This window comes from Ursus maritimus, unplaced genomic scaffold, assembly GCF_017311325.1.
Source record: "Ursus maritimus isolate PB19 unplaced genomic scaffold, ASM1731132v1 scaffold_14, whole genome shotgun sequence".
Classification (NCBI taxonomy): Eukaryota; Metazoa; Chordata; class Mammalia; order Carnivora; family Ursidae; genus Ursus; species Ursus maritimus.
This window is the reverse complement of record NW_024423786.1, coordinates 10,560,058-10,574,058: the sequence shown is the minus strand read 5'-3', so window position 1 is coordinate 10,574,058 and position 14,001 is coordinate 10,560,058. Positions and strand designations below refer to the sequence as shown.

At 38.1% G+C, this 14,001-nt stretch overlaps 1 protein-coding gene across 1 annotated transcript in view; it reads left to right on the top strand.

Annotated features, from left to right (window-relative positions):
* The window catches only part of GRM7 (glutamate metabotropic receptor 7), an 814,755-nt gene that overhangs the window by 423,462 nt on the left and 377,292 nt on the right, over window positions 1–14,001 (top strand). The window contains exon 3 of the mRNA XM_008697935.2: window positions 8,956–9,097. Within this exon, the coding sequence (XP_008696157.2) occupies window positions 8,956–9,097 (142 nt within the window). The remainder of the gene's footprint in view (window positions 1–8,955; window positions 9,098–14,001) is intronic.

Genomic DNA, 14,001 nt, shown 5'->3' with positions numbered 1-14,001 from the left:
TGAGATTCTTAAGCTCTTGGTGTCGAACAAATATTTGTCTAGATATAGGTAGTTTATATATTTTGGTAACCAATTTATGTCAGAGATGTAACAGCAGGCAAGCTGAATCCCCTGTGAGGGTCTAAGATGAAACACAAACCACAAGAGAAAGTTAGCATTAAATGGGGCAGCAGTTCAGGATGAAAAGATGGTGGTCAGAGGAGAATGTAGTGTGCTGAGTTACCGCCGTTGTTGAAAAATAAGCTCCCTGATATCAGGACACCTCAAGTGCGTGGGCACGTACATGCATCTGTGTGGCCGTTCCATTCCTTGCTGGAATAGAAATAAGACTTGCATTACTTTCTCACAATGACACATTTCTAGTGTGATACACTTTGGATTGAATGCTTGAGGCGAAGTCATCTATGTACAATATACATAAATTTTTCAACCTACCACATTCTCTTATAGACCTGAAGCAAATGAAGTGGCTGTCTTTCCAGGAGGCACCGCTCAAGACTTCTAAGAGCAGAAGATCAAAACAGCTTGTGTATCTCTCATCCTTTGTTTTCTAATCTTCTTTCTTAAGATTTTAGCTTTATGAAGATGTTCATTCCCATTAACATGTCAATAGCCAATTCCTCTCTTCTGTTGAGCTGTTTGATTTTGCACACCTGTGGGCAGTTCTCCATGAGAGGGGGCCAGCAGCTCATTTCTGTAATCACAAGCTCCACGCATGGATTCCTCCAGTGTGCACTGGGTGGGCCCTAAATCCGTGAGTGCAGACCGCCCCTCCACTAATCACGTCACCAAATGGAGTTGCTCTAATTTGCTTAATCACTCAGCTGTAATTGAATCCTGATGGGAAGCTGGGTTTCCATCCAGAATTATTCCCCTTCTCCTGCCGAGAAGGTGGGTAAAGTAGCCATTTCTTCTCCCTAGCAGCCCCAGGACAGTTTGCAGATGGTTTGATTCCTCCATACTCTGGGATGTTTTCCAGAGTTGGAGGAATTATGGCATGGAGACTCTAGTCCCCAGTCCCAGAGATATTTCTCCTGTTGTTCTCTCTCTGCATCATTGTAAACTTTATAACAAAGCATAATGGTCCCTCCCTTCCTTCGTTCTCCCTATCTCACCCTCCTAAGAGCTCTCTAAAAAAGTTTGACTAGAACACGTATACAAGTATGCCACTTCTGCCTGAGCTGTTTGGAGAGCCCAAGCCAGTGCTTCTCAGAACCCGCCCCCCTAGCCGCCAGCAGCCGTCTCACCTACAGCGGTGGTCTCAAAGTGTGGTCTCCAGACCAGCAGCACCAGAATCGTGTAGAAAGTTGTTAGAAACGCAAATCCACAAGCCTTACCAAACCCAATGAGCATCCCTTGAAGTGGGGCCAGAAATGGGTGTTTTAACAAGTCTTCCAGGTGAACTCATGCCTAAGAATCACTGACCTAAAGCACTGGGCCTGCTCTGCGACTTACTAAGTAAGTGTTCACCGGAGGTACGACCTGGGCAGGTATGTGGACAGTGAGGTAGATTACATAAGCAGATGACAGATAGCTGGATAGATAGACATAAACATATATATGTCTGCCTAAAAATAATTCTAGATGTACAGAGGAGTTGCAAAGATAGAATTCCCCTATACCCTTCCCCAAGTTACCCCAATTATTACCCAATTATACGTGTCTCAATGGAAAAATACTACTACCTCAAATACAGATTTTATTCAGATGCTGTTAGTTATTACACAAACGTCCTTCTGTCCCAGAATCCAAACCAGTTTTCAGTTTGTCTTTTACTTCATGAGCTTTACAGTTTTGAAGAGCACAATCAGGTGTTTTGCTGAATGGCCTTCAATTTGGATTTTTATGACATTTTCTCATGATTAGATGAAGGTTATGGATGTGGGGGAAGACTAAAGCACAAAGGAGGTGCCCTTATCATCACCTCATAGCGGGGGGGGGGGGCATTAATCAACATGACTTATCAGTAGTGCTGAGTGCTGTTAACTTAGTGATCCAGTTAAAGCGATCCAGTGTCTGCCAGGTTTCTCTACTCCTAAGTTATCCTTTTTCCTTTCCTATATTCTTTAGAAACAAATCACCAAGTATGGCTTTAACTCAAAGATAGAGGAATTAATCTCCACCTCTTCGAAGCAAGGTTATCAAAGAAGTTGCAGGCATATGTTAAAACAGCCAGAGTAATTAATAAATGTTGGGGGAAAATAACTTTTAAGCTATGTAAATGTTCAGTGTCTCCTTCCAGTTTCCCGCACTAACTCGAGCATCTGTCAGTGACTCTTATGTGCAGCAGTTAATACTAGCGTGTTCTCATAGTGATACTGCATTTCTCTCATTCCTTCTGCATTTATTATTTGGAATTGCTCTATACACAAAATTCATTCCTTCTCTCTTATTTATGTATTTAGTCTTTTTGTTTTGTTTTGTTTTTCCCAGTCTAGGCTCGTAGGTATGTATTGTGTTCTTTGGGTAATCATTTAATACCATCGTTACTTATTTTGTGGTTCATATTGTCCTAGCTTTGTTCACTGGACACACTTTTAGGTGGCTCCTGTGTCCCACTGACGTGCCCATCACTTTTTTTACATTGTGTACTTCGTACTTCCTGATATTGCAGGCTTATCTTGTATCTACCCTGCCCCAGCCTTAAAATCCGCCATTTCTTCAAAGAGAAAGAACCATCTTTTTGTCAAAAGAGGGTATTTTGTTTTTTGTTTTTTTTAAAGATTTCATTTATTTATTTGACAGAGAGACAGCCAGCGAGAGAGGGAACACAAGCAGGGGGAGTGGGAGAGGAAGAAGCAGGCTCCCAGCGGAGGAGCCTGATATGGGGCTCGATCCTGGAACGCCGGGATCTCGCCCTGAGCCGAAGGCAGACGCTTAACGACTGTGCTACCCAGGCGCCCTGAAAGGGGGTATTTTGAAACCAACACCGGGGTCCTAGGAGGGCTGGCTGCTCTGGGGTGTCATGGCTTCTAGGCCCTCAGTGGCTGGTGTGTAGTAACCCATGTGTACAACATCCCTCCCAAATGTGAGTTTACACGGATATTTCGGACCCCTTCTGGCACCACATGGTTCATTCTAGCCTTACTTTTCTGCTTGTGCGTAAATTCTTTAACAGCAAGGATCTTGGCTCCCATTATCTACAATTTATTTACTGTTTTATTCAACTCAAGCATGGAAAGCAGTTCCAGAATTGCTAACTCACATCCCTGCGAATAATATACAAATCAGAGTACCATTTTATCTTCAGTTCTTTTACTCTCTAGCTTTAGAGTTTCCAGTTGAAACATGATTTTTAAAAGTGACTTAGGTCAACTTATTTTCTGTTCATCTCCATCAGTGAAATTTCCTCATACATTAGTAATACAGTTAGATTCATTTGTCACTCCACATTCCATTCTAGGATCCCCTGACATCCTGGTTGATTTTTTAAATTTTGCGTATAGCAAGTCCAGTTATCTTGGTGAGTTCTTTTAAAGGTTTTGTGGAGTCATGCATCTACCTCCACAGTATGGCACGGAACATTTCCATTACCCCCAGATTCCCTGTGTACTCAACCCCTCCTCTCAACCCTTGACATCCCCGGATCTATTTTCCACCCCTGTAGTTCTGCTTTCTCTAGAATGTCATATGAGCAGAATTATACAATATGTAGTCTTTTCGGTTGGGCTTCTTTCACTTAGCAAAATGCTTTTAAAATGTATTCATGCGCATCCACGAATCAGCAGTTCCTTTTTGTTGATGAGTAGGATTCAGTTGTACACATGTGCCAGTTTATCTATTCACCTGTTGACAGATGTCTTCGTTGTTGCCAGTATTAGTGATTATGACTAAAGTTGCTATAAACACTTGTGTGCACATTTGTGTGAGCACAAGTTTTCAGTTCCTCTGGATAAATACCTAGGATTGGATCTGACTGCTGCTTGTTATGTTATCGCTATATTTAACATTTTGGGAATGCCAGCTTGTTTCCACAGTGGCTGTACCATTGTACATTCCTTCCAGTAATGAACAGACATCCCTCTTGCTCTGCATCTTCTCCAGAATTTGATATTACTGTTTTTTAAAGCTGTTTTAATAGGTATTGTTGTAGTATATCTTTGTGGTTTTAATTAACGTTTCCCTAATGACTGATGTTAAGCATCTTTTCCTGTGCTTATTTGCTATCTATTTTTTTGTGTGTGTCTATTCAGATGTTTAGCTCACTTTTTCTTTTTTTCCATTGCTGAGTTTCAATTCTTTATAGATTGTAGAAACAAGTCTTTTATTAGGCATATGATTAGTTCCCAGTTTCTGGCTTGTACTTTCATTTTCTTAATACTATCTTTCATAGAACAAAAGTTTTAAATTTGCATAAAATTTGATTTATCAATTTTTTTTCTTTATGGTTTGGGCTTTTGATCTCATATCCAAAAACTCTTTGCAAAACCTAAGACCATTGCCGATTTCCCTTTGTCTCCTTCTAAATGTTGTTTAGTTTCATATTTTAGACTTAGGTCTATCAATCTATTTAAAGTTAATTTTTACATGCAGCATGAGGTGCATGTCAAGATTATTTCTATATATGAATATCCCTTTGTTTCAGCATCATTTGTTGAAAAGGCTGTCCCTTCTCCACTGATTGCCTTTGCACCTTTGCCAAACTATCAGTTGACTATATTTGTGTTGGTCTATTTCTGGACCTCTTTTCTGTTCCATTGATCTAAGTGTCTGCCCTGTTTACAATCCCACACTATCTTGATCAGCACCTTGGTGTTGATATAAGTCTTGAATTTACATAGTTCAAGTTCACCGGTTTTGTTGCTCTTTTTCAATTGTTTTGACTACTCTAGTTCCTTTGATTTTTGGTATAAATGTTAGAATTAGCTATTGATCTATATTTTAAAAAGCTTGCTGAGATTTTTTTTTTTTTTTTAAAGATTTTATTTATTTATTTGACAGAGATAGAGACAGCCAGCGAGAGAGGGAACACAAGCAGGGGGAGTGGGAGAGGAAGAAGCAGGCTCACAGCAGAGGAGCCTGATGTGGGGCTCGATCCCAGAACGCCAGGATCACGCCCTGAGCCGAAGGCAGACGCTTAACCGCTGTGCCACCCAGGCGCCCCTGAGATTTTGATTGAGATTGCATTGAATCTATAGATGAAATTGGGGAGAGTTTATTTAAATGCTTTTTTTAAATTTCTTTCACCCATTTTTTTTATAGTTTTCAGAATATAGCTCCTATACATATTTTGGTAGATTTATACATAAGTACCACATTTTTGGTGATATTCTTAATAGCATTGTTTTAATTTAAAATTCCAGGTGTTCATTGCTGATCAGGAGATATATCATTGACCTTTGTATTTTGAGTTTATATCCCACAATTTTGCTTAACTCACCTTTTAATTCTATAAGATTCTACATAGACAATCATGTCATCTGCAAATAGAGACAATTTTATTTTTTTCTTTTGCTAAATGTTTGTCTTTTGTTTCTTTTCTTTTCTTTTTTGTTCCTTATTCCTCTGACAAGGACATCCAATGCAATGTCGAATAAGAGTTTTAAGAGAGGACAAAATTGCCTTGTCATTTCTTACTGTTAAGTGTGATGCTTGTTGTGGGCTTTTTGTAGATGCCTGTCATTAGGCTTAGAAAGGTCTCATCTAACCCTAGGTTATAGTTTTTATCATGAACGTACATTGAATTTAGTTTAGTGCTTTTTCCACATGTACTAAGATGATCATATGGTTTTTTCTTATTAATTTAAACATATATAAATTATAATGATTGATTTTCAAGTAACGAATCAGCTTTGCATTCCTTGGATGAAATCCACTTGGTTATGCATGATATATTACTATTTCTTATATATTGCTGGATTTATTTTGTTAGTATTCTTTAGGGGTTTTGCAAGTATGTATAAATGATATTGGTCTTTTTAAAATAATGTCTTGATCTGATTTGGGTATTAGGGTAATACTGACCTTATGAAATGACTTATTTTCTCTCCTTTTCTATTTTCAGTAAGAGATTGTATATAGATCATGTTTTATTTCTTCCTTAACTGTTTGGTGGAATTTATCAGTGAAACCATGTGAGCCTGGATCTTTTTTTATTTTAAGTGTGTGTGTATATATGTATGAATTTGGTATCTTAATATATTTAGAACTATTAAGATTATACACTCTGCCCTCAGCTTGGATAGTTTGTGTCTTTCAAGAGATTCATCCATTTCATTTAAAAATGTTGCTAAATTTATTGGCATAAAATTGCTTCTAATATTCCCTTACTATCTTTTGCCATCTGTGGGATCAGTCAATAAGGTTAGTCCCTCTTATTCCTGACATGATACTTTGTGACTTCTTTCTTTTTGGTCAACTTTGACTAGAGATTGATCAATCTTATTAATCTTTTCAAGAAGCAGTTTTCGATTTTACTGGTTTTTCTCTCTTATTTTTTCTGATTTCAGTTTCATTGATTTTTGCTTTAACTTTTATTATGTCTCTCTGCTTTTTGGGGAAGGTGGTTAGTTAGCTCTCTTTCCCCCTTATTTCTTTTTCTTTTTTTTTTTTTAATAAAAGTAAACATTGGTATGTTTTTATTTTTTCCAAGCCCAGATATCCCACCAAGACTGACAACATTTTTGATGGATAACTTTTGCTTATCGAAAGGCACCTGAGTGCCCAGATCTTGGTTTCTTTCCCTTTTTTTAAAATGTTTATTTATTATATTATGTTAGTCACCATACAGTACATCCCTGGTTTTTGATGTAAAGTTCGATGATTCATTAGTTGCGTATAACACCCAGTGCACCATGCAATACGTGCCCTCCTTACTACCCATCACCAGCCTATCCCATTCCCCCACCCCCTGAAGCCCTCAGTTTGTTTCTCAGAGTCCATAGTCCCCCTTATTTCTTAAATAGAGACTTAGGTTGCTATTTTGGCTATCTCCTCTTTCTAACATAAGCATTTGATGATTACATATTTCCTGCTAAATACCACTTTAGTTGTAATCTATACATTTTGTGTGTTCCACTTTTTTTTTTATAAGGTTTTATTTATTTATTTGACAGAGAAATGGACAGTGAGAGATGAAACACAAGCAGGGGGAGCGGGAGAGGGAGAAGCAGGCTTCCTGCTGNNNNGGGAGCTCAGTGTGGGGCTCCATCTCAGGACCCCGGGATCATGACCTGAGCCGAAGGCAGACGCCTAGGGACTGAGCCACCCAGGTGCCCCCTACCCTTTTTAAGATTCTGTTGTATGTTCCACTTTCATTTTCCTTTAGTTTTAAATATTTTAGAATTTCCCTTGACACTTCCTCTTTGACCCACAGGTTATTTAGAAGTGTGTTTTCAAATTTCCAAGTGTTATTGATTTCTAGTTTGATTCTGTTAGGCCTAATGACATACTTTGTACAATTTCTATGCTTTTAAATTTGTTGTTATTGTTTTTTTTAATGGCCCAGAATATGGTCTGGCTTAATAAATGTTCCATTTACACTTGAGAAGAATGTGTACTGTTCTGTTGTCCTGTGGATTGTTCTATAAATGTCAATTAGGTCAAGTTGGTTAATAGTGTTATTGAAACTCTGCATTTTGAAAAAGGACCATCAATGATTTTATGCACACTGAAAATTAAGAGCCACTTATAGAGAGCTAACACTGATTGGGATAAAAGTATAATGGAGCTCAACTTTGGATTAGAGTTCATATTTTTCTGTTTGTGGAAGCCTAATACCATTCACCCAGCTGTCCATGCTTGAGGTGTAAGCTTGATAATAGCTATCTCCTCAGCACATTACAAGAACAAGTTTATCCTCTTATTTTGGTCTCTAGGTCTTCTGCCCATTGGATGGCCTTTGTTGCCTTTCCTACAAGTATTCTCTCTACCCCTTTCACCTATACCAGCCTTTCTTTTTTTCTTTTTTTTTTTTTTTTAAGATTTTATTTATTTATTTGACAGAGATAGAGACAGCCAGCGAGAGAGGGAACACAAGCAGGGGGAGTGGGAGAGGAAGCAGGCTCATAGCGGAAGAGCCTGATGTGGGACTTGATCCCATAACGCCGGGATCACGCCCTGAGCCGAAGGCAGACGCTTAACCGCTGTGCCACCCAGGCGCCCCTATACTAGCCTTTCTTAAAGTGTGTTTTATAAAGTACCAGATCTAGGGGCTACTACTAAGCAAGAGGTGGGATAGTGAGAAGTGTATCAATTGCTTAGTAAACTGCTGCATGTTCCCCTGTCTTAAAATTCATAATGACAGTTAATATCATCACAGCTCTAAGAAGTCGAGTCAAAAAATCTATTTTTCTATTTAATCCAAAAAATACATATTACTAAATACCTTTTAAAGTTTTGAAGGTGGGATAACACACATAAAACACATATTTGAGGGTTGGGGACATAGTAGGTAGGGTCACTAAAATTTTGTTGCTATGATCTACAGTCGTTGGTGTTCTTGCTGTTGTTTTATTTTTAGATTTATTCCATTGGCTCTGACCTTTAAAAGTTCGTATGGATATGAAGGTGAAAAAAGTCCCAGGAATGCAAACACCAGAAAAGCCACAGAAATTAACCTGAGCTTTATGTGTTTCAGTACATTTTTACTGTGGTATATTGATTGCAGTTTTCTTGTAGTATATTGCATTCATTTTAAAGACCTTCCCCCACGCAGTTTGTCAACCTAAATCTACCTCCCCAGGATCAATATCATTGGTGTTCCTGGGCATCATTAGCTGTTTACAAGTGCAGTGCTAAGAAAATCAGGCCGTGCAATATTATGGAAGGTGCGCCAAGTTTGAACAACAGCTCAGGACTTAGCATGACGTCTTAAGCCTTCCTCATTCTGCAATATCACCAAGGAAGTGCTGTGCACTCAGAATTCAAAATTCCCTCCTCCCCAGCCACTCACTCTTGTTTCTTTGGTATCTCTGAGGGAACTTTATTGACACTCTGCTTTCTTTTCTTAAACAGGTGGGCTCTGCATTGCACAGTCCGTGAGAATCCCCCAAGAGCGCAAAGACAGAACCATTGACTTTGATAGAATTATCAAACAGCTCCTGGACACCCCCAACTCCAGGGCCGTCGTGATTTTTGCCAACGATGAGGATATAAAGTAAGGATGACTGGTGAAATTCATTAATATGCATGCTGCAACTTTAGGAGACAGAAAGATCAGGATACTGACAGAGAAAGGGGAAAAGATAGCACAGAAGCAAATCTATAATTACATAGTGGCAAAGGGTGTCCGTGCTTTCTCCCCTACACGAGGAGTTACAGTGAACCATGGGAGCAACAGCATGTCGCTGTCATGTCTTCCCTCTCTATTAACAAAACAAATGTATTTGATTTCTTGTAAAAAGAGAAAACCACTAGACCTTTCAGAGGTTCTTTTATTAAAAATATGTCCAAATGTAACAGACTTTTATCCAAAGAATGGTTCCTCTTAATGTAAAAGAAAAAAACATGTCATATAATTCTGGCTGTATTGCCACTGCTTTAGACTCAATATGTTCCAAACCAAGCTTGTCTACCAGTATGTCTCTGATCGTTTCCTCCTCTCTTTTCTTACCTTGATCCTCCTTGGAGTCAAAAACCCGATTGCAATCTTGACTTCCCATTTTTCCTCATTCCTTGCATTCTTGGCCAAGCTATGTAGAGTTAACCTTTGTTTCTAGAACATAACATGCCCAGAATGTGTTTCTAAGACACAAATGTGCCCTGATTTCTTCTCTGACCACTATATCTTGTTCCAGAATATGCATCTACTTAAAATAGAACGATAAGTACACCTGCTTAAAAGAACTATTAAAAAAATCTAGGTTTATAAAAAAAGTTCCATTCATCCTGTCCTTAGCTAACAGGTTCTCCTCTTCAGATGCAATGGCTAATGACCAGTTTCTTTTCTTTTTTTTTTTTTTAATGATTTTTATTATATTATGTTAGTCACCATACAGTACATCCCCAGTTTCCGATGTAAAGCTCGATGATTCATTAGTTGCGTATAACACCCAGTGCACCATGCAATACGTGCCCTCCTCACTACCCATCACCAGTCTATCCCATTCCCCCACCCCCCTCCCCTCTGAGGCCCTCAGTTTGTTTCTCATAGTCCATAGTCTCTAATGACCAGTTTCTTGTATATTTATATTCTTCTAGAAACAGTCTGCCTCTCTTTAAACAATGGTGGCGTTCTGTGTGTACATCTTGTTCTCTTCCCCACTAGCCTTTACTTACTACTTTATCATGGATGTCTGTGAATGTCAGTACCTATCTCTTCAGTCTTTTTAATAGCTGTGCAGAATTTCATTTTACATCCATGCTGTCATTTATCTAAATGCTTCCTTATTGATCGATATTTGATTATAGACTTTTGCAATAATAAATAACACTGTACTAAACTTCCTTTTCCACAAATCTGTGCACATAAATATAATATACAAATATATCATATTAATATAAATATATTATGCAAGAGTTGGATATATAATATTAATATAACACAATTATATAATAATATGCAATTATATTATTTTATATATTTATCTTATGTGTTTTTAACATAAATCCCTGGAAAAGACGTTTCCAGAACAAAGTATATCCCAATATGATTATTGTTTTCCAAAGAGGTTGTGCTGGTTTACATCTCCACTGATGTGAAAGAGCTGTATGGGGATATTTAGTCTTTTTCTTAGATAAAATATATCACTTAATTTGAAGGTGGGTATCCTTAATTAAGAGAAAGTTTAAGGGCCTGGCCATTATTGCATTCTGCTTGGATTTTTGCACTGCCCTCGTCATGAGTCTCCCAGTGCTGTGTCTCTCCCCTCCACCTGCACCCTAAATGCTGTCCCTGAATCCATCCATCATTTTCCCGGTATTCAGCTCTGATCACGGATAGCAGGACTATTCAACCAAAAGCAAACGATATCTGACGTTGAGATACCTGATGTTTTGCTAATGACCACTGTGTCACCTTGGGAAGTTGCCCAACTGTCGTCCCCTTCCCGCTTTCCAGCTTCTGAGGCCTCAGTTCTTCCATCAGTGAAAAGAAAATCCTTCTTGAGCTCTTTTTGTGGTTCTTCAGCCTCGTTCTACCATTCTAATCTTACTTCATTCCCTGCTCCTTCACGTTTAGTGTTTGCTCATTCCCTGGTCTTTGTGTGTTATCTCGCACACATCTGGAAGGCTTTTCCTTCCTCGCTTTCTCATAACGGTGCCGCCTCCAGTGTGGCTTTCTGGGGAAGGTGTCTCTACACAATGCAGCTTCGGCGTCTTCTTCGTACTTGATGTCACTGACGTTATTTTACATTGCTTGATCATTTGAGTAGTGTGCGTGTTCTCCGCTAGTCCCTAAGCATCTCCAGGGCAGAGGTGATGCCTCATTGGACTTCTTTCTTTGTCCTCAGTCCCCGTCACAGTGCTCGGTACAGAGACGTACTCAAGGCACAGTACCGAAAAAAATGAATGAGTCAGGTCACTATGCTAATGCACTCTATTTCATAATTTAAACACAAGATTCTCTGTCTGGATTTCACAATGCTTTAAAATGTGTTCCTAATTTAACATTTAGACCCTGCCTCCACTCACCCACTTCCACACCCAGAATGCCCAGCTGTGGTCCCCCACAGTCCTGATTGCTCCTCCTCGTGGTCTTTATTCACGGTGGTTTTTTCTCTCCTTCTCTACTTGTTGAAATTGTCTGTTTTTCAAAGTCCATCTCGAACATGCTCTTCTCCATGAAACTGTTTCTGGGCACCCCTTGAATGTATTATTTCTCTCCTTAAATATTATTGAGTGGTGCTCTTAGGGCATTTTTCTTCTACACTTTGTGTTATAGTTTATAAAAAATTTTGTTTTCATAATATTACTCTTGGGTTTTTTTTTGGCTTATTTCTTATTCATCTCTGTTGATATATTGATACATTTCTTAATTGTCTCATAAATGTTTTTCACACATATTTTCCAAATATGTAATACACTGATAAGGTGTGGCTTTGTGTTTATCTCCACATGCATTGTACATGTCACATAAAAAATTACCGCAAATAGCTCTGGTGACTAATGCATGATAATACTCCTGTCTTGTAGGTAATGTGAGGTTTTAATTTGGGATATAAAAACGCGTGCAATCTGCTCAATAGCTACGCTCATTCTTTTGCTTTGGGGTTTGTTTGTGTGCTGAATAGTATCGTATACGGTGATTCGTAGCAGTGAGAGTGGAAATAGCTCTTGAACACAGTCATAAAATTCAAGCGCGTATAGAAGTTTCTTCCGAAACATGATCTTAAATATACTGATGTCTGAACAGTACTGTTAACTCACAATGTTATGTTATTTCTTTCTTCAGAAGATTTACACTGTAAATGGGAAAATTTGAGATTTCTTAGAACATTAACTTCAAATACTTTGTCAGAGAATGACAGTAAGGAGACAGTAATATCTAGATTTTAAAGCTAAAATAAATGCAAAGTAAGTCATGGGTGCTGATAATTTGGATTTTAGACAAGAGTGGATCCTTCTTCTGGAACACTTCATTCTGATTATAGAAATAATATATAACTACTGTATGTCCACTGGAAAAGGGAAACGTTTTTTTTTGTTGTTGCTCTTTGTTGAAAGGAGCCATTAAGTTGACTTTGTTCCCTGATTATCTAGAAAAAATAAAAGTTAGAGAGACTAATCTAAAAAAAAATCAAGGTTAAATAATTTCATATAAAATGTGCAATCCCAATACTCAGAGATAGCATAAAATTCTGGGTTGATGTTTGCCAGCGCTTTTTTCCAAACATACATAGATTTTCCCCAAAAGAATCTCCCGCTTCTTATCTTCCACTTTTTGTAATTCACATTTTCACTTTTGATGCCCTAAGTATTTTTAAATAGTTTAATCTTGTCTATCATTGTCAATAAACCCACACTTTTCCATTTATATTAAAGTGAACATCTACTTTTTGCATTTATGTAGTTTTGTCTTTTCCCCCCTGTTTTACTTGGCTTCTGCCCATCGTTCCAACCTCTTCAACCTCAGCAGTGCCTTCTCGGTGGATTATTAGGTTAACAATACATTGTGTATGATCGTTATTTTTCTGTGCTCTTAGACGACCCTATACTCCTAACTGTGTGTATATATACACATGTACAAGCAACATTTAGTTAGCTTTTCTTATATATGAGTTGAATAATCTTTTGCAGTTTTTTTAATTGATTTTTCTTTTTAAAAAGTGCTTGTGGGAATCTAAGTATATTCTGAGTTGCTTTCTAATCCATCCTCACTGTCATTTCTTCAGACACTACCCTGCTGCTCTGCATTGAGCTTGTCTGCAGTAATGAATGTATGTTTTTGACAGCGTATTTGATCATTTCCTTTGGATCAATAAATAGAAATTGTATCTTTTGGTCAAGAGTACAAAGAATTGATTGTGTTTATTTTTATTAAAATAATAAATGCACATATTAAGAAAATTAAAACATGAGTGCACTTTGACGCAAGCAGTGGTATCCTGTCCTGTCCCTTCCAACTTCAGGCCTTTGGTGGACAGGTCAGACATCCGAGTTGCCGTTCCATTAGAGGGTCTCTCTATGTCAGTATATACAATTCTTTTTCTAGAGTGGTCCAGATTTTTCCAGAAAAGCTATTTTCTACCTGGGGTGACACTCCCTTAGTTTCTAGCATTCTGTAAGCAGAAATGTAGATTTCCTAGAGGGTCTTACCTTTTTAATACTTAATGGTAAATTTAACTTACCTTCCTCCCCCTCATGTTTAACTCACCATCTCTCACTCATAACCTTCTGGTATTTTGATGTTTACAATATCAGAACCCATTCCTTAAAATTTTATTAGTAATTTGCCATTTCATTTTCTGCCTGGAAGAAAAAGAAAGAAACCTAAGGTTTTGCTATTTTATATAGAACCTTTCAACCAATTCTCCTTTATTTGGCCATGTACCTATGTGATACTTAGTATCTCCAGGTCTTGAGAAACAAAGAAACCACTTTTCCTGTGGTTTAACCCACCCA